Source organism: Pituophis catenifer, unplaced genomic scaffold (genome assembly GCF_029215685.1).
Source record: "Pituophis catenifer annectens isolate HBS135680 unplaced genomic scaffold, rPitCat1.0.hap2 SCAF_3, whole genome shotgun sequence".
NCBI lineage: Eukaryota > Metazoa > Chordata > Lepidosauria > Squamata > Colubridae > Pituophis > Pituophis catenifer.
The window spans coordinates 113,568,275-113,594,935 of record NW_027256883.1 but is presented as its reverse complement, the minus strand read 5'-3'; the positions used below and the strand labels follow the sequence as shown (position 1 = coordinate 113,594,935).

The following is a 26,661-nucleotide window of genomic DNA, read 5'->3' as shown; positions in this document are numbered from 1 at the left end:
AAATGGAACTTTTCCTCATTCTTAACAGTTAGGCTTTTTTGTTTTTTTTGTTTTGTTTTTTTTTAGCTTGGAGACACGGACGACCTTTCATCGACAGCCCTCCAGAGCAGGGGTCTCCAACCTTGGCAACTTTAAGACTTTTGGACTTCAACTCCCAGAATTCCTCAGCCACCTTTACTGGCTGAGGAATTCTGGGAGTTGAAGTCCACAAGTCTTAAAGTTGCCGAGGTTGGAGACCCCTGCTCCACAGGCAGACCGGCTGCCACGAGTTAAGATGTCTCCGGGGGGAAAAAAAACACAAAAAAATCGGCACCAAGAGCGTCTCCTCGGGCGTGATGCTCTATCATTTGCGTAGCTCTCTGTGGTTTTTTTTCCCTCCTTCCCGCATGCGCGGGAGTTCGTCTCGGGGGTGGGGGGAAAGGCATCCGCGTGGGATGCGGGGCGTGGCTTTGTCCCTGGGCGGGAGCCGCTGTTGGCTGGTGGCCGCGCGCTTCCTCGGAGGGGGCGGAGCGGAGCCCGTGAGATGAGGCTGCGGGCCGGGTGGGAGCGTGGGCGCCATGGCATCGCTCTTCCCGGTGAAAGGCGTAAGGAGAGCGGGCAGAGGAGACGACTGCAGCTCGGGAGAAGAGGAGAGGGCGGCCGGGGCCGTGATGGTGGTGGGAGGGCTGGGGGAGTCTCCAGGCCCCGGTTCCGATTCGGACAGCCGCTCGTCCTCCCCGCTGAACTGCCTGAGCGAGCAGTTCGAGAGGGCGGTGCAGCGCGTCCCGACGCTGGTGGCCGCCGCCGGCAAGGATCAGCTCCTCTACTTGTACGCGCGCTATAAGCAGGTGAGGCTGCAGCGCCGGGGTCCCGAATTGCTTGGGTGGACCAGGAAGGAGCCGCTTCTGGGTGCTTCTGGGAAGGCTGCAAACGGGGGACGGAACGCTTAACAGTAACAGAGTTGGAAGGGACCTTGGAGGTCGTCTAGTCCAACCCCCTGCTCACGCAGGAGACCTGTACTAGGGATTCGAACTGCCGGCCTTTCTCATCGACAAGCTCAGGGTCTTAGCCACTGAGCCACCTAGTCAGCCTTCCCCCTTTTGTTCCCCCCACCCCACTTTAAAGTGTTACCGAAAGGTAGACTGCTGCTGAAGATGGGAGGAGGTCCTATCCGACTCTCGCTGGCGGATGGTGGAGGCGGCTGTGTGTATGTGTGTGTCATTGTGTGTAAGATATTGCGTGGTCGGTCTCCTCTTCGAGTGAGTCCCCGCAGTTGTTTTTGCGAGGCTTTTTCGGAAGTGATTTGCCGTCGCTTTCGTCCTGGGGGCTGAGAAGGGAGGGTCCGCTCAAGGTCATCCAGCTGCTGGCTTCAGCTCCAACCCAAGTGGATCTCACGATTCTAGCCCGATGCCTTCACCGTGCACGAAGCTGGTTTTCGCTCAAGTCTAAAGGGTGTGTGGATAACTTCTCCGTGAATAAGGACCAATAGCAGGCGGGCTCTACGAAGCCAGTGTTTACATTAAGACACGAAAAAAACCTGTTGCCACAACACGGAATTTTTCGTTTTTGTGTGTCAGATAAGGAGGAACCCAAGACTGTTTGCAGAATGCAGGTATCTGCTTAATTATGGTTTACTCAATACCTATATGGCTTTGCACAATTTAAGCTGATTTATGATTCGGTGTATTGAGCAAGCAAAGCACCTAGATCTAGGAACCAAGAGTTGGAGCAGGAGGAGGTAAGGAACTGGATATGTATCTGCTTGGGCATATCTATTTAATAAAGTTAGAGGCAAAAGAGAGTGTGGGTAGGGTCTTCTACCGCTCTCTAGGGAAAAAGAAATAATACCCATCAGATTTTCAGGATTTTTATTGAACATAGCTAGAATACAGAACTTTTGGAAAGGGCAAAATCACATGCACAAAGTTGCAAATAGTGTTCTGATGCCTCTGACAGTGGTTCAGCAGCAGACTGGTTTCTCTTAAAAGTCTCCGTTCCTTAATAGAAACACATTACAATACCTGCTTCAGCGAATAGTTTAGTAACCACATTGTCAAAACACCAGGAACATCTTGTTTGGCAACTGCATTGACAAACAACGAGGATGCAACTGGCTCATGAATTATTTATGATTGAAGTGTAGTTTTGCATCCCAGGGTTTGTGTACATCAGTTGCTAAATGTTGCTTTAATTGGCTCCATTAATATGTGAAGCTATAAACTATGGTTTATAAAAACACAGGGATTGATTTAGCACACCACACCACTTCAAATCACAAGCTCTTTTCAGTTTTGAACATATTGAACATGTGGTGTATACGCAAGCTTGAGGTATTGAAATTTGTTTAGAATCTATATAATTTAAAAACTTACCTTTCTTGAAATCTGGATGGCATTGTATTTTACCTATTAGCAACACACAATCCTCTTCCTCTCTCCCCATGTTCTAAAGCAACTGGTAGCCCTTAAAGTTAATTCAGATTATAGTCCTTCATTGAAAATTCTGCTTGTTTATAATTCTATGTACTCTGTAAATCTTTAAACAGTTAAGACTGTACTTCCCCAGCACTTGGGTCAGAATGAGTAAAGTTCCAAGTTGGTGAATTAAATATATTTTAGTCTGGATGAACATGTAATTGTTTTAGTTTGCCTGGTGGTATGCATGATTTTTTTTTTACCACCCAGAATCTCATTGTTTGAGTTAGCCAGCCACCTAAATATTATAAATGAAAAAATAAATTCTCAGAGGCTGGAGTGGACCAGCTCTTATACATATGTTTTCATTGTTCAAGACATTTTTTAGTATTTCATTTCCAGCTGAAAGTGCAAAAAGATTTCAATAGACTGAAAACTGAATCTGGAATATACCATTTCTTCTGAGTAAATTATCAGTTGGTATTGAAATTACTAAGTGCTTTTTATGTATACATTTCTTAATTTCAGAGGAGCATTCTAAATACGCATGCTTTGACCGTATAGAATCTGCCTGTCAGGAGAGGATTTAACAGAATAACAATTGGAAGGCACCTTGGAGGTCTTCTAATCCAACCCCTTGCTCAAGTAGGAGACCCTATACCATTCTGTCTACAAATAGCTGTCCAGTCTCTTCTTAAAAGCCTCCAGTGATGGAGCACTCACAACTTCTGAAGGCAAGCTGTTCCACTGGTTGATTGCTCTTACCATTAGGAAATTTCTCCTTAGTTCTAGGTTGCTTTTCTCCTTGGTTAATTTCTGTCCATTGTTTCTTGTCTTGCCTTCTGGTGCTTAGGAAAATAGGTTGGCCCCACTCTTATTATAAAGTAAATATAAAGTATTTATATCAACTATAAGGTAAGGTAAGAGACATTACTGAAACTTCTTTGTGAAGTTTAAGGGATATAGACTAGACAACAAACAGACTTAGTGCCTCCTTTATATATTATATTTTATGTATTTTGTTTTGTGCTGTATGTCTTACTGTACTGCTACCTACCCAGAATCTGTTAGGACTGGGGTGGGATATAAATATAAATAAATCACATTGACATAAAAAATGGGTTGGAAACTGGGTGGAAGTTGTCAAACACAGCTCTGTTCAGGAGGGAGCTCCCTTCCAAACAGACAGCATTACCCCACCTTTCAAAGATGCATTAATTATTTCCTGGAGACTGCTATTCCCACCCCATCTAAGTCACCTGAAAAATCCATGATGGATGTTTATCCAAGGTCTAGTCCACAGGTGAATAGCTTAAACTACAAAGAACTTTTAGTGTAGCTACTCAGGTTCCTCAAAAGAAACTATTATTTTATCACCATGGACTCTTATCCATTTAGCATAAAGCTCAGTCTGGATATGAACAACTTTATCTGAGAAGAAACTCTCAAACTCCTACAGGCATTCTGCTCATCTGCCCAAAAAGAGTCTGGGGAACCCAAGCAGGGCTGCTGGGTTAGGTGTAATAAACATGGAAGAAAATGTCATTTTTTCATTTAGCTGTTTTATGTCACAAAACCTCTGTGCCTAGTATTCAAGTGTATGAGGTTGCTATTAATATAAAAGAAAAGTTTTAGCAATAAGATTTAGCTTCTGCCCACGTGATGCAGTCATCTTCAACTTGTGACAAGTAATCTGTGGTGATTCTAAGCCAGGGGTCCCCAGCCCCTGGTCTGTGGATTGGCACCAGGCTGCAGCATGCCAGCAACCAGGCCTCACAAACAAGCAAAGCCCCATCCACAGGATGCAGGGAGCATGCATGTCCCTGCATCCTGGAAAAAACTTTTCTCAATGGAAAAGCTTTTCTCAATGGAACCGGTCCCTGGTGCCCAGAAGGTTGGGATCACTGTTCTAAGCTATGTAGAATACTTACCAATATTCAGATGTTATGACTAGATTTCTCAGTACAATCTGTAGTGGAACAATTATAGGAAACCAAAACAATGGAAGAGTTCTAAACTGTTTTGTTTATTAAGCTAGGAAAAGAATACAATGATCATTGGACTCCCAGCAAGCAAAGCTAAGAGCCCTGATATTGTATTAACATGGTACTTATATAGGTTACACCAAATTCTAAGAAGCATAGGCTAATTGGATTATTAGTTTAGAATCATCGAAATAAGGAACTAGAGCTGGGGCTCTTAAACCTTTTACCATCGCACGTCTCTTTAATGGAATTTTATTGCACATACCTCTCCCAAAAATCCAAACACCAAAATGAACACTGGTAAAAATATAGTGAAAACTTTGCTTTTTTATTTTTTTATGTCTTTATTAAAAATAAAGTTTGGTACTTGTCCACCGCCACATTACTCACTTGAAACTAGTATTTTAGGAAAGGTGGATTTACAGTATCCTAATAATATACAACTAAAAAGTTCTTCACACTTTCCTGAACTCTTGTCTGCACCTCTCCAAGGCAGGTACATCTCATCTCAACCCTGAACAAGGAGACAACACAAATTGTAGGTGGGGTTGCCCACTTGTCCAGAAGCAAGAGATCACCACACTAAAAAAGACATGGTCACCAAGTAAATTACTCTTCCTCAGTACTGTGACAATATGATTCTTATTATTATCTTCCCTTTGAGTTTATTATTTTCCCTTTGAGTAAATCAGCATAGCTTGAGGACATCTAGTTTAGGTATCAAAGCTTCCTTTAGATACAGGGAGGATGTTAAATAATGAAGTATATTCGCCTTGTCAGATGTGTAAGGTGTGTAAGGCAGTTTGACTTTGCTTATACATGAGGTAAGAAGAACACTATGTTGCAAATTAAGGAATTCTCTATGGCTTATCCAATTATCACAGCATTCTGAGTTGCAACTCATTTGGTGTGCACTTTTAGATTCACCCAGTTTTGTTATGTAATACTTAAGAGTTTAGAACTCATTAAAGGAAGTTTGATATTCACAGGCAGGATCTTGCTGAGTAGAAAAAAATGGGGAGAAGCTTTGTTTTCACCACCATCATGTCCAGCTGTGAATTTTCAGACATCTGATCAGGGCCGTGATTGACTTTATGGGTTTGATTTGTTTTTTTTTTAAAGCAGTTCTTATGTTTTTAGGGCAAAAGAAAAATCTTATTTTTGTTGTTTGATAAATCATGTCAACTACCGTAACAATATTTATTGTTTTAACATTCTGCATGTGCTCTAACGTTATCCCCATATTGCCTTTCCTTTAGGTCAAATGTGGTCACTGCAACATTCCCAAACCTGGATTTTTTGATTTTGAAGGCAAACAGAAATGGTATGTGAAATTAGATAATGGTTTCTCAATACTTCTGAGTTTTTCCTCCAATTCCTAAAATTTCCCTCATCTGGCAAATATCCCACTCTATGTTAGTCACACAAATGTAATGTTTTTCTCTATCCATATTAATAGATGGCAGGAAGAATATAAGATATTGATTCACATCTCTGTAGTGGCAAACTGTAATAGCAATAGCACTTATATCACTTCACAGTGCTTTACAGCCCTCTCTAAACAGTTTACAGAGTCAGCCTAGTGCCCCAACAATCTGGGTCCTCATTTTACCGACCTCGGAAGGATGGAAGGCTGAGTCAACTTTGCTCCCTGCTATGATCAAACTCCTGGCCTATGGGCAGAATTAGCCTGCAATACTGCATTCTAACCACCGCACCACCACGGCTCAGTAATAACAAATAACAAATGGACAAATAGTAATAAATAGTAACGAACAGTAATATCAAATGAACAAATGTAAGTAACAAATGGACGAGAGAAATTAGTCCTGAAGATTAGTCATGGCAAGATACATTAGATGTGCCAACCATTCACCTAGTCTGCTGATTTTTTCAAAAACCTGGCTGAATAGGAAGGATAGCATCCTTGAAGAGTCATGTCATGTTTGCCCTGATTGTTTCTCAGAGAAGGAGAGGTCAGGGAGGAGAACGAGAATCGGATTGCATTTTATGATTGAAGACTTGGATCAGATAATGGAACCGGTCCCTTTGATATCTTCAAATTTTGTAGCACCAGTCTGACTGATCCACAATGCCTCTAAGTTCTAAGTGTCACCATTGTCAATTGGAGGAACAGAAGGTTGAAGGGTTGGAGACCAGCAGTTCCTAGGGTTAGACTTCCTGGGAAAAATGACCTATTTGGGAACAAAAAACCACAGTGACAACTAGCTGAGTACAGAAAGGACTGGCTTCTGGAAACATTATAAGGCAGCGTCTGAGATTGAGGCAGTTATCAAAAACAACTTTTTGTTTTTTGCAAACTAAATCTAAGACAAACATCACAACCTACCCCAAGTATAACACTTCTCTCCATCAGAGGTGTTTCAGAGTCCGTTAACAGGTTATTCCAGCCATTTGGAATAACTGTAGTGCCCGGACAAAATACTGGAAATACAAAGAATCATTACCAAAAGAAGACAAAACTGGATAATAACATGGAAAGACTGAACATCAGTACATAGAACAAACAAGCAGAATATTAGCAGAATGTATCCATGAACGCCAGACACAATGCTACACTATTCATTTCTTTCCACAATCAAGGGCATAGCTTCAACTAGGAAACTTATTTTAAAGTGGACCAGACTGGAAAATGCAAGAGAATTTTAGAAACATGGCACAATGAAAAGACTATTAATTTATTTTTAAAAAATTACAAATTATCCATCTTTGGTTATAACTCGATAGATATTGGTAGGCCCAAACTGATGGCTGTTCATTGAGCAGCTATTCAGCCTCAGCCTGAAGTTACAGCTGTTGCAGTGCCCGTTGGGTGCTTGGCAGCACATACATCCTTACAACTGTAAATGTGCTGCAACTCCTCTCCACCCACTCTGTCTCCTCCCACCTCAGCCACTCTCTTAGCCAACCAGTAGAATAGAATAGAATAGAATAGAATAGAATAGAATAGAATAGAATAGAATAGAATAGAATAGAATAGAATAGAATAATAGAATTTTTTATTGGCCAAGTGTGATTGGACACAGAAGGAATTTGTCTTGCTGCATATTCTCTCAGTGTACATAAAAGAAAAGATACATTGATAGTCATAGAGTACAAATAAGCAATCAGGAAACTATATCAATATAAACCAAATCAATATAAAGAATACAAGCAACAAAATTATAGTCATACAGTCATAAGTAGAAGGAGATGGGTGGTGGGAACGATGAGAAGATTAATAGTAGTGCAAACTTAGTAAATAGTGTTGACAGTGTGGAGGGAGTTATTTGTTTAGCAGAGTGATGGCGTTCGGGGGAAAAAATGTTCTTGTGTCTAGTTGTTCTGGTGTGCAGTGTTCTATAGCGTTGTTTGGAGGGTAGGAGTTGAAACAGTTTATGTCCAGGATGCAAGGGGTCTGTAAATATTTTCACAGCCCTCTTTTTGACTTGTGCAGTATACAGGTCCTCAATGGAAGGCAGGTTGGTAGTAATTGTTTTTTCTGTAGTTCTAATTATCCTCTGAAGTCTGTGTCTGTCTTGTTGGGTTGCAGAGCCAAACCAGACAGTTATAGAAGTGCAGATGATAGACTCAATAATTCCTCTGTAGAACTGTATTAGCAGCTCCTTGGGCAGTACACGCAAAACTGCTACGGCCCTAAAGATCTTAGCCTGTTCCCTGGCTATTTTTGTCGACCCATTGTACATAGGAGTCCCTGGCCTACTTGCCCCACTCTGCCTGGCTTCACTTACATTTACTTTTTTCTGCAGTTTCAGAACAATCATCTTTGCTAGCTTCCTGGCCAGAAAAGAGCCTTTCTAGCCTTCAGAATAATCATTTTCGCTAGTGGGTGGACAGAGGGCCTAGAAGGGTGATGAGGTGGGGAGAAGGCTATGCCTCTCAGTCATGGTGGAGTGGGGAGAAGATTCAGCCTCCTGGGCTGTGACAGGATTCCCCATGCCAGTGAGTACCAGGTCTCCAGGGCCTTTTCCACCATCTGAAACACCCCCACACAATTGCTCAATAATCCATATGAATGGTTAATGAACATAACTGGGAGAGTTGGATTGTAGTTGATGAGCAAAGCAATCGTGAGTATCTCATTTAATGACTGAGATTTAGTTATTTAGAACTGCCTAGATTTTATATGCATATATGAGTTCGCTAATGTAGTGTATAAAACTGACCTTGGGTAATAAATTGTATAGAAATATACATATACATTAACTTCTACTAAATAATGGTTCTTCTACTATGTATGTCTTAGGGAAGCTTGGAAAGCATTGGGTGACACAAGTCTTGAGCAGGCAATGCGAGAGTACATTGATGCTGTGAAAAAATTGGACCCTACATGGAATCCACAGGTATGTCAAACAAGTTACAGATGTCAACAATGAGGAATCTGTGGCCTCCAGAGGATGTTGGTCTATATCTCCTATTATTCTTTACTGTTAGGCATGTTGGATGTGCTAGAAGCTACATCAAAAAAACATAGTCATCCTTCACTTGATGTGTATGAATAAACCTATGGGGGCTTCTTAGTTTTGTAAGTCTAATGGACATTGTGATAGTTTAAATAAATGAATTACTTTTATATATATATAATGTTAGGTGACTATTGTTTCTCCAGAGTTTTATGCTTTGTTAATACACACCAAACCAGCTAGACATTTGTCAGAATATACTGTGATTTAACAAAAGTTCAATGGATGCCTTATTTTTGTGCCTTAAAAACTGAAATGGATTTTATTGCACCAGAAGATTGCAGTATAGACATTTTTGTTTGACAGATTGCAGCTTGAGAATTCTTGGTCTCATAATCACTAGCTTAAAGCTAACTGAAGAATTATAGCCTTGGAAGTTAGGTAGTTAAGAAGTGCAACATTAATTAGTTCTGATGAGTAATTCCTTGGAGGAATATTTTTATTTAGTGGTTGAATTTTAAAAGTTTATTTCCTTCAGGTACAGTGTTCCTCTCCAACTTTTTCCTTCCATATTGCTAGAATTGAGGAGACCCTGGTTTTCTGCCTTGTTTGATTGCAGAGGGAAATGCTAACCTACTAACTGTCATATATTTCATATTGTCCATTTTAGGATTTTCTAACAATTATATCAATATTATACTGGGTATAGTTAAGGGTTTTACATTGGGTGAAACAAAGCTGATATTGTATATGGTGACAGCAGCGAGATTACTGATAGGTCAATATTGGAAAAATGAAGCTATGCCCACTATTGAAGAATGGACTTTGAAGATGGCCAGTTTTGCAGAGATGGCGAAGATTTCAGCATATTTAAAAGACCAAACTCAAGAGACTTATGTATGGGAGTGGGAAAAGTGGATAGATTATGTGTAGAATAAATACCAAACTAAGAAATATCAGATAGCTTTTAGCTGAATGAATGTATTATGTAGGGACAAATTAATTGAGTTTTATGAAGGTATAAACAGTATATAGGGGGTGGAGGGGTTTAAGCTTTATAAAATGTATTTTTCGATTAGGATTTTATATTGTGGAAGTCCTGGGGGGGAAAGGGGAGGGCTAGGGAGGGTATGGGGGGCTTGGGGGGTGGAAATTGGGGAGAAAATGTATTTGTAAAACTTTTTAAATAAAAAAAAAATTATACTGTAAAGGAAATTAATAATTTTATATTTCTCTCTATTCAAAATGAATATGCAGAACCCTTCAAAGCATCTGACTTAAAACAGGCAACCAGGTGTTATTTCTTTTTGATTCATCTCTCCATGTCTTAATTAAGAGATCAAAGCCCTTCAGTTTGGAGGTGTGTTTGTCAAAGATAAAATATAGGAAGTCACTCCCAAAGGGTTAGAGGAAGCAGAATTATGCATAACTTCTTTCACCAGCAGGAAAAAAGCCCAGAATATTATTTCAAGTCCCTTTCCGTCTGCCCAAATAAATTTCTCCTTGCCCTGCCTTTGGAAAAGGCTTTTCTGCCCTGTAGAAAAAGTGGACTAAAAATAGAAAAAGTAGAATAGGAAATTCATGGTTGAGGGCACATTTGAATATTGGGGGGGGGGGGACTGCTTAAGATAATTGGTGCCATTTTGTTGTAATTTGGACAATAAATTTGCATATTAACTTGTTCCAAGAAATTTGGAAAACTAAAGTCTGCAATATATTTAATCATCCTATTAAATTATTAGTTGTTGCAAATTCAACTGTTATTAGTTAGCCTTATATCCCTTTGTGACATTTTCTGAAGTTACAAATGAAATAATTTGAAAATGGTATATGTCTTAAGATTTATAGTTCAGTATTGACAGTAGTGATCGTAGCTAATGGAACTTGGTAACCAGAGGCTTTTAAATGATTTCTTAGAAATTTTTTCAACGTTTTATTGTAGCTAGTCCATGCAGTTGCCACAAGAGGGAGCTCTGATGCTAATAGTGAAGGAAAGTTAATTTATAGGGTAATATGGTGGCTTTTTCAATGCAAAGTACTAATCAGGCTGCTGAAAGGTTATGTGGCCAACTAAATTATATAAATGGAATATTACTTCCTTTCTTTTATTCATCCTTCTATTGAGGATATAATTGCTCTTTTAATCAGATCAAAGATCTTTCTAGTTCAGAGTTTGATTTCCAAAGCAGCTGGACATCTCCTGGAAGCTCATAAAAATTGTGTGAAAATTGTAGCCTTTCCTTATGTAACCTCAGATTTGGATTTACAGCAGATATACATTGTTTCATCACTCCTTCATGGTTTTTTATTTTTATTTTAGTGCCTTGTTTTAGAGCTTTTAGAGATAACTCCTAGAAATGTAATATAAATAAGTTTAAGTGCTTCTAGTCCTCGGGAACAAATATGAGACATTGTGCTTGAAGATAAGGTGAGGAGAACATTGAAAGTAGCTCGTGTGCTCCTCAAAAGCAGGCTTGAAAAAAAACCAAAGTGTTTACCAAAGTTTACCTACTTCAGGAATGAAATAGGTCTACTGTAGATGCATATATTTGTTCTCAGAAAATATTTCTTTTATAAAATGCCCTCCAGAGGGCAGTACAAGCCAGCCATTGTTGGGAAGTATTAAGAACTAATGTCTCTTACCATTGAAATGTTTGAGATTTGACAGATAAAGCATTTCATAATTTGCTTGCACTTCAGGTGTGATACAGAAAAAAGTAGTTTTTATCATCTGGATGGCTTTCCTTATGAAAACACTGATAAAATGTGTTGTGTTTTATAGCAGTGTAACTATGAGACCTGGTCACAGAGCACAGGGGTTCTCAAACATTTTTGTCTCGGGACCCTTTTACATTCTTTAAAATGATTGAAGACCCTGGAAAGCAGAGGTGATATCCAGCAGGTTCTGACAGGATCTGGAGAACCGGTAGCGGAAATTTTGAGCAGTTCGGAGAACCAGCAAATACTACCTCTGGCTGGCCCCAGAGTGGGGTGGGAATGGAGATTTTGCAATATCCTTCCCCCAGGAGTGGGGAGGGAATGGGGATTTTGCAGTATCTTCCCCTGGAGTGGGGTGAGAATGGAGATTTTGCAATATCCTTCCCCTGCCACACCCAAAAAGCTATGCCCACAGAACCGGTAATAAAAAAATTTGGATTTCACCACTGCTGGAAAGTTATGGTTTGTGTAGACTATAACAATATTTACTGTATTAGAAATTAAAACAGAGTACAGTAATTTTAAAATATGACTCCATGTAACGTGTGAAAGGGGCTGCCCAGTCCGCACGTTTCAGAACTATTGATGTAGCAATTAGAATGGACTCAATTCATTTTAGTGGCTCACAGTGTTTCCCAAGTAAATCCCTAGTCCAAGATATCACATCTGATCTGTCCCCGTACCCACACACACACCCACACAGCCAGTCGAGGGTTAAGGAAACACTTTGGAACGCACCCAGGTCTTATCTCCGACTTGGCAGCGATAGACACACCGTCTGCCAAGGGTCTTTATTTTCACAAACAGACAGATAAGATACGAACGTTCAAGAAAGTCCAAACAGAAATAATATTCCTCCCAGCAGTTCCGGACGAGGCTTTAGTGACTCCAAGGTTTTGCTTTGTTCGTCACAAGGATCCTTTGACCACTACCCTCTATTATATAGTCTCTGGGGTGTGGTCCAGTGACTCAGTTCTAATCCCTAGCACGCCTCCCAAGCTGCTGCAAACGTTTATCACGCCTTCGGAGGCGTGCGTCCAGGAATGATGTTTCATTATCACTTTGACTCGAATCAGCTGTTTCCTCTCCCTCAGCCGGCACTTGAAACAATGCCAGAGGGGAGGGGCCTGGAGAGGGAGGCCTGGCTGACTCCTCTTCCTCATGCTCGGAGCTTTCTTCCTCCGATGGGACAGGCTCAGAGGGCGGGGCCACAACAACATCTTTGCTTCCTTAAAAGTAGTTTTACTAGCACATACTGTGGTGTTGTCATAAAATTAACAGTTCCTTACCTTTACTAAGAAAATAATTTCTCATTAATTCTATCTTATAAAACTTTTTAAAAAATAATATAACATATTACAGATAATCCTCAACTTAAAACCATTCATTTAGTGACTGTTCAAAGTAGAAGAGCCTATAATACAGTGGACTAAAGCACTGTTATTAACAGATTAACATCTGCTGCTTGCAATTACTGCAAGTTCAAATCTCACCAGGCTCAAGGTTGACTCAGCCTTTCATCCTTTCAAAGGTAGGTGAAATGAGGACCCAGATTGTGGGGGCAATAAGCTGACTTTGTATAAATATACAAAAGTATGAAGGCTATTGCTTAACGCATTGTAAGCCGCCCTGAATCTCCGGAGAAGGGCGGCATATAAATTAAAGCCAAAAAAAAAAAAAAAAGTTACAACACCACAGAAAAAGTGGTGTAACTTACGACCAGTTTTCACACTTAAGACAATTGCAGCATCCCCATAGTCACATGATAAAAATTTGGGCACTTGGCAACTGGCATACACTACCCCAGGTCCTGTGATCACCACTTGTAACTTCCCAGCCAGTTTTGGGTAAGGAAAGTCAGATTCACATAACGACTACATTATTCACTGAACAATTGATTTGTTTAACTATGGCAAAAAAGGTTGCAAACTGGGGCACAACTCACTTAACAACTCTCTTGCTTAGCAATTGAAATTTTGGGCTCCATTGTGGTCGTAAGATGAACACTATCTGTAAACCTAATCAACCCAGTTTAACTAAATTGAAAATTATGGTATTATAATAGTTTCACCTTTATTGCCAATGGCAGCATTCCACAGTCACAACTGCAATTTATGATTATTATTATTTTTTGCCAGTTTGCAGGAAAATACGCCCATGGAATATATTGATTTGGTTAACAATTGTGGCATTCGCTTAATGACTAGGTGTTCACTTAATAATCACCAGTTATTGTCAAGAATAGACTCCACTTCTCTTACGTATTTAGTGATGCAGCTACTTTCCTTGCCTTCCTTTTGGTTATAGTATATCTTGGTTCATTATTTTAAGAACTGTGAAAAATTGTCTGAAAGCAACTTAAAAAAAAATCTCTCAAGACTGTGGCTGAGGTGGCACCCACCCACATCTTATTTGGCATTGCATTCGTAATTAATTAATATGTAAGGGATGGCTGCTTTCAGCACTTGTGAAATCATTGCAATTAAAGACTGAGACTGTGGCTCACCTACTGTGGCATCACCTACAAGATGATATGAATAATGTTCATAAAAGGTTTTAAAATAACAGGATAACTTTAAATACAGCTTTAAACAAAATGGCAACACGTAGAATCACATATAGTATCACATGGAAAAGGAATAGTTTTATGACATGTTGAGGTGTTTATTTCAATTAGTAGATCCAAGTGGGGTGTAATCTGGAGTCCAACTAATTGGGTCAAAAGCAAATTGGATTTGTTGACATATGTTTTCTAGTTGCTGACATCTTATTCTAGCATCTGGACCAAAGTTTAATGACTCTTACAGAGCTGATTGCCACCATATTTTAATTTAAGCAGAAAAAGCCAGATGAAAGTGTGTCTAAAAAAATCAAAATAAATCAAAATAAATAAATTCCTGAAGTTCCATTGATAATTACCACCAGTCTATCCTTGTTCCTTGCTTGCTGGACCTACTCAAGAGAGAGGGCTCAGAGTTTTCTTTTTTCATCTATGAATCCTATTTATTGATGTCTACCTTGCCTTCTGATAAATGAAGAGATTATTGGGGGTGAGGGGGAGGAACCAGAAGCAGCTTGACTGGCATTCAACTAAAGCAAAAGATTGGTAGAGATTTTTTTTTCTGTGTCTGGTCTAGGAATAGGTCAGTGTTTCTCAACCTTGCTAGCTTGAAGATGGGTGGACTTCAACTCTCAGAATCCCCCAGCCAGCAGCGCTGGCTGGGGGATTCTGGGAGTTGAAGTCCACCCATCTTCAAGCTTCCAAGGTTGAGAAACACTGGAATAGGTAAAGGCTATATAAGGAAGGTTACTGCAGTAGAAATGGCTACTGCCCCCTTCTGCTGTGCTTCTAATTAATATAATCCTATTGGTAGCTGCCAAGGACGTGAGGTAAGGAATACTGTAGATAGTTTCTTAAAAGCAGCCCCTGTTCATAAACACACAAAATATTTGTGTGAGTACGTACGTAGATTTACAGTTGTATTAAGCAGTCTCTGTCTTGTCTGAGATCAGGGTTCTTGAAAAGGTGAAACCTACATCTTTGGCCTTGGAGGAAGATGACAAAAGGCCTGGCCTACCATTTTTTCCCCTCACTGGAAGGTCTTATTTTTTTACTCACACAGAATAATTAGTGCTATTAAAATAAATGTGTTTAAATTGAATGCCTATGGGCTTGTGCAGAGAGAGACTGCTTACCCCAAGGATTTGTAAGAATGCATGGGCAGATTCTTTCACAGGTTGAAACAAGCTAGTTAAATAAAATTAGTGTAAACAGAGAATTTCCCCTAAAGATATATGTATCTATCTTATATTTTCTACGTGAACAAGCTTCTGTGGCGCTTTTTGGTAAATAGTACAGCGGATACAGTTGTGATTTATGAAGTTAAATTCTGTTTTAGAATACTAAAAGTACTCTTTGAGAGAGAAAAGGAACACCTATTTATGAGCAGAGTGTATTTGCTGAAACTAAGCACAATCCATTTGATTGCAATATCCAAATTTATGGCAAAATTCCTTAAGCCTGAAAGTGGTGGGACTGTGGCTCAACCCTTATTCCAGCAGCTTTCCAGGGAAAAAATATGGTTGCTAATGAAAGGGCAGAAAAGATTATTACTACTAGGAGATAGAGGTGCTTCAGATTCAACTAACATGGCTGGCATTTGGTTCTACTATTTTTACTTGAAAAAAGATATTTCTCTTTGCTTTCTTAACTTAGGCCACAAATTTCTTGCCCAAGTCTGAAATGTATGAATGCTGATTATAATTATTGTATTTGGAAGACAAAGTTATGAGAATTTGTAGTTAATTATAAATATATGCAACTTTACTTTTGCCAGCCCTTTAAGGTAGCCAGACAGAAAATCAAAACCATGAGTATCAACACTACCTTTCTTGTAAGATTACAATAGCAAAATCTTGCAAGTCTGAAAGCACCCCCCTGGTCTTTTTTGAGGGTGGAGGTAATAGTACCTAATTTGAAGGAGGGGATAGTATGCTGTTTCTTGAATAAGCCATCCCCAGATCTACCTGAGTTTGATAATTTTTGCCCAGTTCCCAGTTTGTTTCTAAGAAACATTATTGAGTCGGTAGAGGAGAATCAACCAAAGAGGATCATAGAGCAAGTGAGTTATCTGGATCCTCGTCAGTTAGGATTCAAGCCTGGTCATGAGACACAAATGGCATTGGTTGCTTTTGTGGGTGACCTCAGTCAACAACTTAATCAGGGAAATACATCTCTATTGGTTTTGTTAATACTGTGGTTCTTAAACCTATTTCAAATTGACTTCCAGTATGTTTCAGGGATCAGTTCAGATGCCAACTCTAGGTAATCCTCAATTTACAACTACAAATAGGACCGGAATATCAGTCATTGTACAAAGTGATCATTAAGCAAGATGCCACATGAGCAGTTCACTGAATAACCGCAATTGATTCCCATTTGCAATCGTTAAGTGATCTTGGCTTGTTAAGCGAATAGAGTCCCAGTTAAGGAACATGGAGATGCCTCACACAAGCTGTGTGCAAGATGAGAGTGTGCTACACTATTGCAAAACAGTACTGTCTGATTTATCCAGGAGAGCTGATATCAGGGTTGTAGCAACTTAGCCCTCCAAGTAGCTCTTGACTTACAACCATTTATTCAGTGACTGTTTGAAGTCATGATGATGCTGAAGAAATGGTGACTTGTGCCCCAAAGCCATTGCAGGCCCTTCCGGTCATATGATCAAGATTCAAGCGTTTGGCAGCCACCTTGCAATTACAGTCACTGGGGCACTTCAGCTCCTCCCATCTGTTTCCCTTCCCATCGCTGCTCTTTTGGCCACCCTGCACATTGCCTTGCAAGATAGCAAGCAGCTGCAGAACGGTGTGTCTCTGGAACTGCTTGCCACACCCCAGGAAGCCTAAGATGCTCCAACAACCATCAGATTCTTGGCAAGCACTTCCTACACGTGGCTCTCCAGCAATGGCAAGCCACAGCAAGCGCCAGCAAGCATTAATTTGCCCAGCTGTATTCTCTCCCAGTGCCCCCACAGCAGCCTTTCACCTTTTGCACCCAGCTGCCGCAGCTGAAGCAAAAATACCTTGCTACTTTTGCTGTCAGACCCCATTTCTCTGATGACCATTTTCTTCATGTGGCTCCATGAGCTTCTGGGAAATGGTGCTGCTTTGATGCTGCAGCTTGACTGCTAAGGCAGGCTGGGGAGCCACATGTAGGAAATGTTTGTTGGAGACATTGTGTGGCTCTGGGATTGCTTGCTGCCCCGCAAGTGCAGGGCAGCCCAAAGGCCATAGTTGGGGGGGGGAGAGGTAAGCGGGGAGGGGGTAGTTAAAGTGTCCCTGCATTTGTAAGTTTGAATATTGGTTCAATGACTTATTTGGAGGAACAGACTCCATCACACAGTTTCTAGTGGTCTACTTCTGTGTTACTGCCTAGCTAACAATCCCTGAATAAGAATTTAATTCTCCTTTTGTTAGTTTGTTTGTGTGTCAGGATGGCAGCAGTTGCTTGAATCACTTCCTTGTCTCATGTACCCTCAGACAGACAATTCCGTTCTATAACCATGTAGAAATCTGAATCAATTTCCTTTCATATTGCAGCCTAAGTATATTGTAAGCTTAAACATACACTCCCTGTCTGGATTCAAGGATTCTGCTGCTGAATTGTTGAAGTGTGAATGTATACATGTTACATTAAGTCAGAAAGACAAGCTAGAGTTTCAGAGTCATTGCCAAATGGGCAAAAGAAAAGTTAGTGTGACTGCTGACGACTGGCTACACTAGTCCCTGCAGTTTTTTTGGCAGTATTTTCCATTTCCAATACCAGAAGTGGTTTGCCATTGCCTTCTTCCTATCGCTGAGAGACTGACTGGCTCAAGGTCACCCAACTGGCAATGTGTCAAGGACAAGACTAGAATTCACAGTCTCCCAGTTCGTAGGCTGGTGCCTTAACTACATTATAAAAGAAAATTAATAAATTCCTGCTAGTTTAGCAGCTATCCTGCTGACCAGCAGAATCTTTACTTGATCTAAATTTCACCTATCTTTGGCGTGATTTTGGAAATTCCTTCCCTATTGGTGTGAGGTGACTATAGCCTTCAGGCTCAGGAGTTTATGTCTTGGGCCTGACACATGCAGGCAAACACATTTTGTGCCATGGTCAGATCACTTCATGGCCTGGATGAGACTGACTGACACTTAAGAGCTGTGTGGGGAAAACCACACATTATGTACTTGCCCCAAGTACATAATGGATACAGACAGTTTCTGGTGGGGCTTGCGGAGTTTTCAGCAATCCTATGAGAAATTCTATTGAGTGCTTGTTTGCACTACATGATCAAGAGATGACTTGGGCATTTGATGAAATTTGTTGTGGCCCCGCCCTCTGAGCCTGTCCCATCGGAGGAAGAAAGCTCCGAGCATGAGGAAGAGGAGTCAGCCAGGCCTCCCTCTCCAGGCCCCTCCCCTCTGGCACTGTCTCAGGTGCCGGCCGAGGGAGAGGAGATTAGCAGAGAGACAGGTGGCTCGGATGAGAGCGAGGGAGAGACATCATTCCTGGACGCATGCCTCCGAAGGCGTGATAAACGATTGCAGCAGCTCAGGAGGGATTAGAACTGAGTCACTGGACCACACCCCAGAGACTATATAATAGAGGGTGGTGACCAGTGATCCTTGTGACGAACAAAACTAACCTTGGATAGTCACTAAAGCCTCGTTCGGAACTGCTGGGAGGAATATTTATTGTTGTTGGACGTTTGGAAGCTGAGTATTTATCTTTCTGTTTTCTGTGGAAATAAAAGCACTTGGCAGACGGCGTGTATATCGCTGCCAAGTTGGAGATAAAGAGCTGGGTGTGTTCCAAGTGCTTCCTTAACCCTCGGCTGGCTGTGTTTGTGTGTGTGTGTGGACGGGGACAGATCAAAATTGCTCCCAAGCAGCCTCTCTGTGTGTGCTGATCTTAGATGGATCTCTGGTTTACAGCAGAACCTACGGAGATGAAGTGACAGAAGTGATACATAGAACGCTGACGGACAAAAGTGAGAATCTGAGAGAGCACAAGTATAGCTTAACTTCATACCTATAGCATGGTAGTATGAGAGGCAAATTGTCTTTATTTATACTTGCTTATTGTGTTGTGTGGAAACTGTTGGCCATATTGTTCTATGTAAAATGAGGACTCAGATTGTTGGGGGCAATATGTTTTGTAAACTGCTGTACAGCACTGTGAAGCGGTGTATAAATCTAAATGCTATTGCTATTATTCTGTGACGTAAAGTAAACAGATGTTAAAAAAAAAAACCCCAAACGCCAATCCTGATACTATTTAGGGCATGTTGAGATTCTAGAGCTGGGGTTCTCAACTCCCAGGCCACAGCCCACTACTGGGACATGTCTGGTTTGGAACCAGGCCGCACAAGCGATGGCAAGCGCATGCATGCGTGAAAAGCTTCCCTTGCGCAAGCGGCAAGTGTCTTGCACTTACATGCGAAGCTCTCCTCACACAAGCAATGGCCATCTTGCACTCGCATGCGAAACTACCCTTGTGCAAGCGGTGGCCACTTGCATGCAAAATTCCCTTCATGCAAACAATGGCTGTACACACCTGCCTACCACTCACAAGGTACTATCCCCTCTTCCTCTGCACGCCGGGCTGCAAGGCAGAAAGGTTAGGGACCCCTGTTCTAGAGCATGCATGCCAATTGTTTTTCCTCCAGTTATTTAAGGGCCTTAATATTAATTAGAACCACAGTAAAGAAACATAGCTTTAGCTCATGGAATAGACTACACAATATAAAGTTAATAAACATTTTGGTTCATAGATCGTTTTCTATTTTTTTAAAAAGTTCCAACTTAAAACTCTTGATCCATCACTTTTGTAATTGTTCATGAAGACCCAAACATTGTTTAGAATAAAATATTAAAGCTGCACATTTTTGACATATTGGACAAAATGAACTTTGTGACTGAATTATAGCAGTTTTTTCATTAGAATCACAGAAAGAAATAAGCAGAACATTTTTAAAAAATGTTTAGATTCAAACTGACTTCATGTTCTGAAAAATGTCAAGATGCATTTAAAAGAAGACAAATGTTATGAAGAAAACCTAATCATGTCTGGCAAGTATAATGTTTCAGGTGTTCAGAATATGCTGGTGTGAAGCTCAACTAAAGGCAGAAACATTTTATTTACTGTCATTACATGCCTTATTTGCTATTCTGCCAAGGGCACACCCTATATTGTTACGTCTTCTGCTTTCCAGTGTTAAAGGTAGTAATTTTGTGACCATCTGAATACAGAGGTGGGGTTTCCTCTCTTTTAACATTCCAGGCATTGGTCTTAACTAGTAAACAAGAGGTAACAATTAACTCACACATAATTAAGCACTTTGGTTCTGAAGTACAATTATGATTGTCAAACACAGTTAGCAGGGACTAAGTCCCAAACAAATAGAAAAATCAGCAATATTTTTCTGAAACATCAGTTTTTATCATCATTTTTATAATTTTTTTATAATTTATAAAAATAATTAAATTCATTTTTATTCAATTTTAAAAATATAAAGATAAAAAACTAATACATAGAAATAAAATGCAAGAAATGCAGCAAGGGAAAGGGGAAAAAAAAGAAAAAATATAGAAATAAATTATTTCTCCCTTCATCAAAAAAAGTACAAACATTTTCAATAGCTGGACACCTCTAATATTTCAGCCAATGATCTCTTCATGCCATTTTCTATCTCATCCTTTAGCTTTTTTGAAGCATTTTTTAATGAGAGTTTTCCTGTAAATCCATACCGTATGTCTCTTTATATTCAGTTAACTTTCTACAGGGACTCTTCTGCTGTTTGTTATCAGAATTGTAATAATATGCATGGAGCTGCAAAGTAAAACTAACAGTAGGTCTGAAAGAGGGATAGATAGTGGGAAGCGTCTGAACTGTTATAGAGACAGAGGGAGAACCAATTTTGGGCAGTACAGTTGCCCTTTAAGAAAAGTATTATTTGGAATAACATGAATGTGCTTTCTTATAAGAAATATTTACTTTGAATATTTGGTGTTTTACCAGATCCTCCTCATCTTGTAATCAATATATCCACTTTGTATTGTGCCGGTAGCTGAAATTTTCAAATGGCTCCCATCTTTATGACGTTTAGAAAATTGTTGAAACCTGGTTGTTCTCCCAGGCCTTGGAATATAGTGGTTGTGAAACTTCTTTTAGTTATGCTAAATTTTGTTCATCTACAGTTATTGTATATTGTATATTGTATATCTAGCCAATTGGCCAGATTCTTTTTTCAGACTTTGAAAAAATTGGGTTACCACAAAATTGAATAGAATAAGAAAGAAAGAAATGCAAAATGTGGCTCTTGATTGGTGAATGATATTTCTGATTCAGAGCATTCCTATACAACATAGTTTTGTATGGAAGTGTATCTAAGGCTTTTTTAAGCATTTAAAATAATTACTTACAATTGCATTTCAACAAATTCCAAGCATAGCAGCAAATAATAGTTGTGCTATTATTACATTTTATAATTAAAAAATATTTCCTTTTAGAAAGATTACTAGAATCAGTCCAAAATTATTTATAACCCTGGTATTATTTTTATAATCCATTTTAGTCTTGCTAAACTCTGATAGTTATATGACTGGCTGAATATTAATTGCAGGGTTATTGAGCTGGGAATATAACATTTCAGCAATAAGTGGATATTGGTATTATTTTTGTGTCCTTACCATATGAACAATTACATCTTATGGGAGCTGTTTATGTATGTGCAAAAAGCTTGTTGAATTCCCAATATACCGTACTTGAAATAAGCAAATTGATTTTGCATTGGGATCAGATAATACCGGTAGTATTACTTTAGGTCAGTATGCGTTTAATTAGGAAAAACACTAATGCTTGTGCATTCCATTTTTGTTCATAGGAGATCTTGTATAACTTTGCTGAATTTGGAATTCACAATCTTATAATTGTACTCATAAATTCACATACCTCTGATAGAGTTTGTAAGATATGGACCATTTTATAAGCAAATGCGAGTGGTCAGACAAAAGACATTTTTTAATTTGTAATGTGTTTCTAATTAAACTACTGTGTTTCCCTGAAAATAAGACCCTGTCTTATATTTTTTTGAACCCTGAAATAAGCGCTTGGCCTTATTGCCATGCGCTCAAAAGCCCAGTTGAGCTTATTATCAGGGGATGTCTTATTTTGGGGGAAACAGGGTATTTATGCATCACAGAATAGGACAATCCTTAAACAAACCATACAAATAAAGCAAATGATAAAATGGTTCTGCTCAAAGGTTTGCATACACTTAGTTCTTAGTATTGTATACAGTATTACTGCTTTTAAGCGTCAATGATGGCTTGTAGTCTTTTGTGATAACTGAATGAGCTTATTTTCTCATGTGCAGTTGAGAAGATTTTTTTTCCTTGCAACACAAATAGCCATGTGCTATATTTAGCCTTGGTCAAAAAAATAGTTAAATATCTGTAGTAATATATAACTTTTCTTTTGAGGAAGTTTGTATAGTATTACTGTTTATGAAATATATAGGTTTCCTAAGCAATTTCTATAAACTTCACCCCGGGATGTAAATTGAAATGTGTAATTAAAACATCAAAAGGATAAGATAATTTAACTGAAGACTAAGATTCTGGCTGGCTATTTCCAGAACCTTTTAATCTGTGTTATTAATTGTTCATTAAGATAATTTGATTAGGCAACTAGTTGACAGGATAACCCAGTTGCTAATCTTAATTTCACTTTTTTAAAAAATAGAAGTGATGCTTAATATAAATATAAATTAATATAAAGAGCCAAATCAGAAGTACATTTCTCAAAATGTGGATTTTGTTTCAGTGGATTTGGGGGGAGGGGTGACACTATTGTTCCTATACACATGAAATTTTGAGGTTCTATTCTTCACATTCTGTAGATTATTTCATTTTTTTAATTCATTCCTCTTCTTCATGTCAATCTCTTAATCTATTCCAGAGAAAAAGGAAATGTGGGCATCCCTGAACTATAACATGCTGTTACGAAACTTCAAAATAGTTGCTTCATATTTTCAGTTGCATATGGAAAAGAATGGAAAACATCTGCATGTAGTCTTGTAACTGTGTTATATTTGGAGGAATCAATTGGAAGAGGTTGGAAGGAAGAGAAACTGGATGTCCCAAAGGTACTTTTCCAAAGGCATCTGGATTTTGTCCAGTTGCCTTTTGAAAAAGCAGCTTTTGGGACAACAATGACCTGGATGACTGAGAATCTCCATAGACAAGGAAAATTGGAGTGGGGGAAAAAAGTACATTCTGTCATGATCTGCTCACTGATGTAGATGGAATATGATACTTTTATTCCAATATACTTTAAAAGTTAGAATTTATTATAATAATTTTGCAGAGAACAAAAAACTGAAATTCAATAATATGCAGGAAGGTTTGTATCTGGACACAGATACCATTAAAGACAGGATTCAATTTTGTTAGTGAGCTTTCTTTTTTATATGATTTTTGCATAACTCAGCCATCCTCTTCAAGTTTTTTATTGTTCAACCACGATTGGATTTTAATTCTGTAAGAGCCTGTAATTGTATTTGAGTTACTGTCTTTTTAAAAGAAGATGGACATAAAATTGTCGTGAAGGCATTGGACAGTGTATTTAATGTGTCTGTCATTATATTTTAACCTCTCATTTGGGATACATGACACCTCTTTTATGCCTGACTACAGTTTAGAAGTACATCTCTTGACATGTGTATAAAGAAATAAGTGGGATAGAAGCAAGACTGAATTAATGATGTTAAGCAAATGGTACTCGCTCCATTTCCATTCCATTTGGAATATAGCTTTCAGAATTGTAGACCTCTGGAGTACCATTGCCAATGACAGCTGGTCAAGAACTGATTGTACCTTCAGTCAAGCTGTGGTTTTTATTGAAGAATACAGTACACTTAGGCAGAAATAGCAACACTTCACTGTCCTTTTGAGCAAACCGATGAGGGTTTACTGCCCAATGTCTGATCATTGTTATTTAGTCTCTTCCAAGGATGCAGACATAAACCAGGATTTATCAAATCTTTTAAAATTTTTGGAATCTGTCATGCAAAATGTCAGAAGTATCTTTTTCACAGTGGATTTGGAGACACAGACCTTCAGTGTATGAGCATATATGCCAGGATTGGGACACCATAGGTAAGAAGATTTTGCAACCCAAACAATGTTGAATGAAAAGCTTAATATTGTTTAAAGGTATCTTTGGAAAATGTTTACACTCTTTTTAAGGGCCATGGCTTTCCAATGGAATCCATGCTGTTTCTAGGCAGAATCTGGGTCTTAAATAACTTTATACTTTTTGATCACTAAGTTCTCATAACTGTATAAGAACTTAATGATCAAAGCAACTACTTATAGGAATTCACACATCTATATTCAATTAGAACTTGGTATAAAACAGCTTCAATTTAGATTTCATAGTTGCCACTTAGTTTCATTTTAATAAGTGAACAAGCTTTCTGGGTATTTGGCAGACTGCATGCAGCAAGGCAGCTTCTCTGCAAGGTTCTTTTTTTTCTTCATATATATGGCCAACTAGTAATATACCAATGATATATTGAATATCTGGATATGTGCTCTTTAATTGTTTTAGAAGAGAAAGAAGCAAGCAAAAATACTGACAGAACTGAGATAAACATTAAGAAAAATACTGACAAAATCAATATTTTTAAACATATTTATTTGTTTCAGTGGAAAAAGGGATCTTCATTTTTTTATCAGTACATACAAATCTGTAGAATAGCTTGAAACATTCTGAGCTCAAAAAAGCTAAGCAAGTATTTTGGTATCTGTGTGTTTGAAGTATTTCACTTTAAGCTCAAAAATGGTTATTTTAAGCTGTGTTGTTTCAAAAGTTCTGGACTATTCCAAGCATTTTATCTAGACTCTTGTTTCATGTGTGTATGTGTGCAGGAATGATGTTTTCCTCAGCTTAATCAATACAAGAGCTAGAATTGGATGTCTCCCCGGTTCTGTTGACTTAAACTAGATGGAACAGTGTGAGTGATAGGGTACAGTTACTTAAGCATATAGTACAGAACTGAAGAACTGTTGTGGATTTTATTGAATTGCTGGAGAAAGAACTTCAAAACTTTCTAACTCCCTCATCAAGGGATGACTTGCTTCAGAGGGGCATTTCTGCAAGAGTATTCAGTGGCCATATCCTAAATAGCAACTCCCACCCCCCAACCAATTATGCACCCATGGATTCTCTCAATCCTTTCCACTCACTCCCATCAAGCATCGGAGAACCCACATTCTTCCCCAGCTTACCTACCTGGAGCAAGCCCAGGCTCCTCATTCTGACAGAGAAATGGATGGATGGATGAACAGACAGGTATGTGCACACACAAACACAGAGTGCTCACCCAGGGGAAGCCAAACTTATTGCCAAAGCTAACCTTTGCCACTTCCTCAAAATCAGCACAAAGTTCCTCAGTCCAATGGTGAAAAGTTTAGCCTCAATACATTGCAGTCCTCCTGGTTAAGATAGCAAAAAAACTCCATCCACACAAGCCAGCCATGGACTTCACTCCATCCTCCTTAAGTCTGGTGATCACATGGAAAAGGCAAAATAGCCAATGATACCGGCAGCAGCTGCAGGACAAAAGTCAATCACCTAACTTGTCCATTTACCCACTCAGCTGAACCTACTGCTGTCAGACCAACTCAGTCAGATACCTGTGGCCTTCAACACCAGAGTGAAATGGTATGGGGCAAAAAGAGGGCCTAATGAACCTAATTATGCCAGATCTTTCCATAAAACAGGAAAGGGACAGTGAGCAAAGAGACATGGTAGGTAACAATCTTAAGCAGTGAGTTTCGTTGCCAAAAAAACAAAGAACTCATCTTACCCTGAGAACTTGGAGAGGGGGAGTCATCAGAGTTATTGAGATTATATCGAGTGTAGAGTTATAATCATCTTGCTAGGGTGGCAAGGCAGGCAGAGGCCAAACAACCAAGCACCAGTTATTCTGCCTTTCATATTTAGGCTGTGGGGTTTGCAAATCACTATTATCAGCCATTGGAGGCAGCAGCAGTGGCTGAGGTGGGGCATCTGGCATCACCAATTAGTGGCCTCTTTTCTTCTAACCAAGAAATATTAGGTGATAACAGCAGTAGTGGCCTTCTCAAGACCCCTGACTGACTAGTCCCAACAAGAAGATAGGACCCAGTTTCAGCAGCCCTGGCAGAAAGTGGCAAACACCAGCAGCGAGCACATGAACCACTTCCACCCATTCTTTGTGGCCCTGAAACACTTGCATCAATGGTGTAGTGGAGTGAAAGGTTGATCTTCCAGCAGCCTCTCATTCCTCCCAACAAAGGGGGACTACACTGAGCAGTGAAAGCTGAACGCCACAAGAGACTGACTGAATTGCCATTTTTTGTCCTCTGTGGTGAGATGCAAAGAAGTCATTCATGTTCTGTGATATCTCCACATCCTCTTGGAGTGGCCCTTCCCCCCCCCTCATCTAGCAGTCCAAAAGCACACCTGTCCGGTTTCCTGCTTCTATTATAGCTGGGGAATTTTTAATTGTCTTTTTAGTTTTTAGCCAAGTACTCCTCAGACTCTTT

General features: G+C 39.5%; 1 protein-coding gene across 1 annotated transcript in view; it reads left to right on the top strand.

The window, feature by feature from the left end:
* The first annotated feature begins 434 nt into the window (after window positions 1–434).
* ACBD6 (acyl-CoA binding domain containing 6) overlaps window positions 435–26,661 on the top strand; it is a 123,310-nt gene continuing 97,083 nt past the window's right edge. Inside the window, 3 exon segments of the mRNA XM_070939264.1 lie at window positions 435–827; window positions 5,638–5,702; window positions 8,646–8,742. Of these exon segments, the coding sequence (XP_070795365.1) occupies window positions 435–827; window positions 5,638–5,702; window positions 8,646–8,742 (555 nt within the window).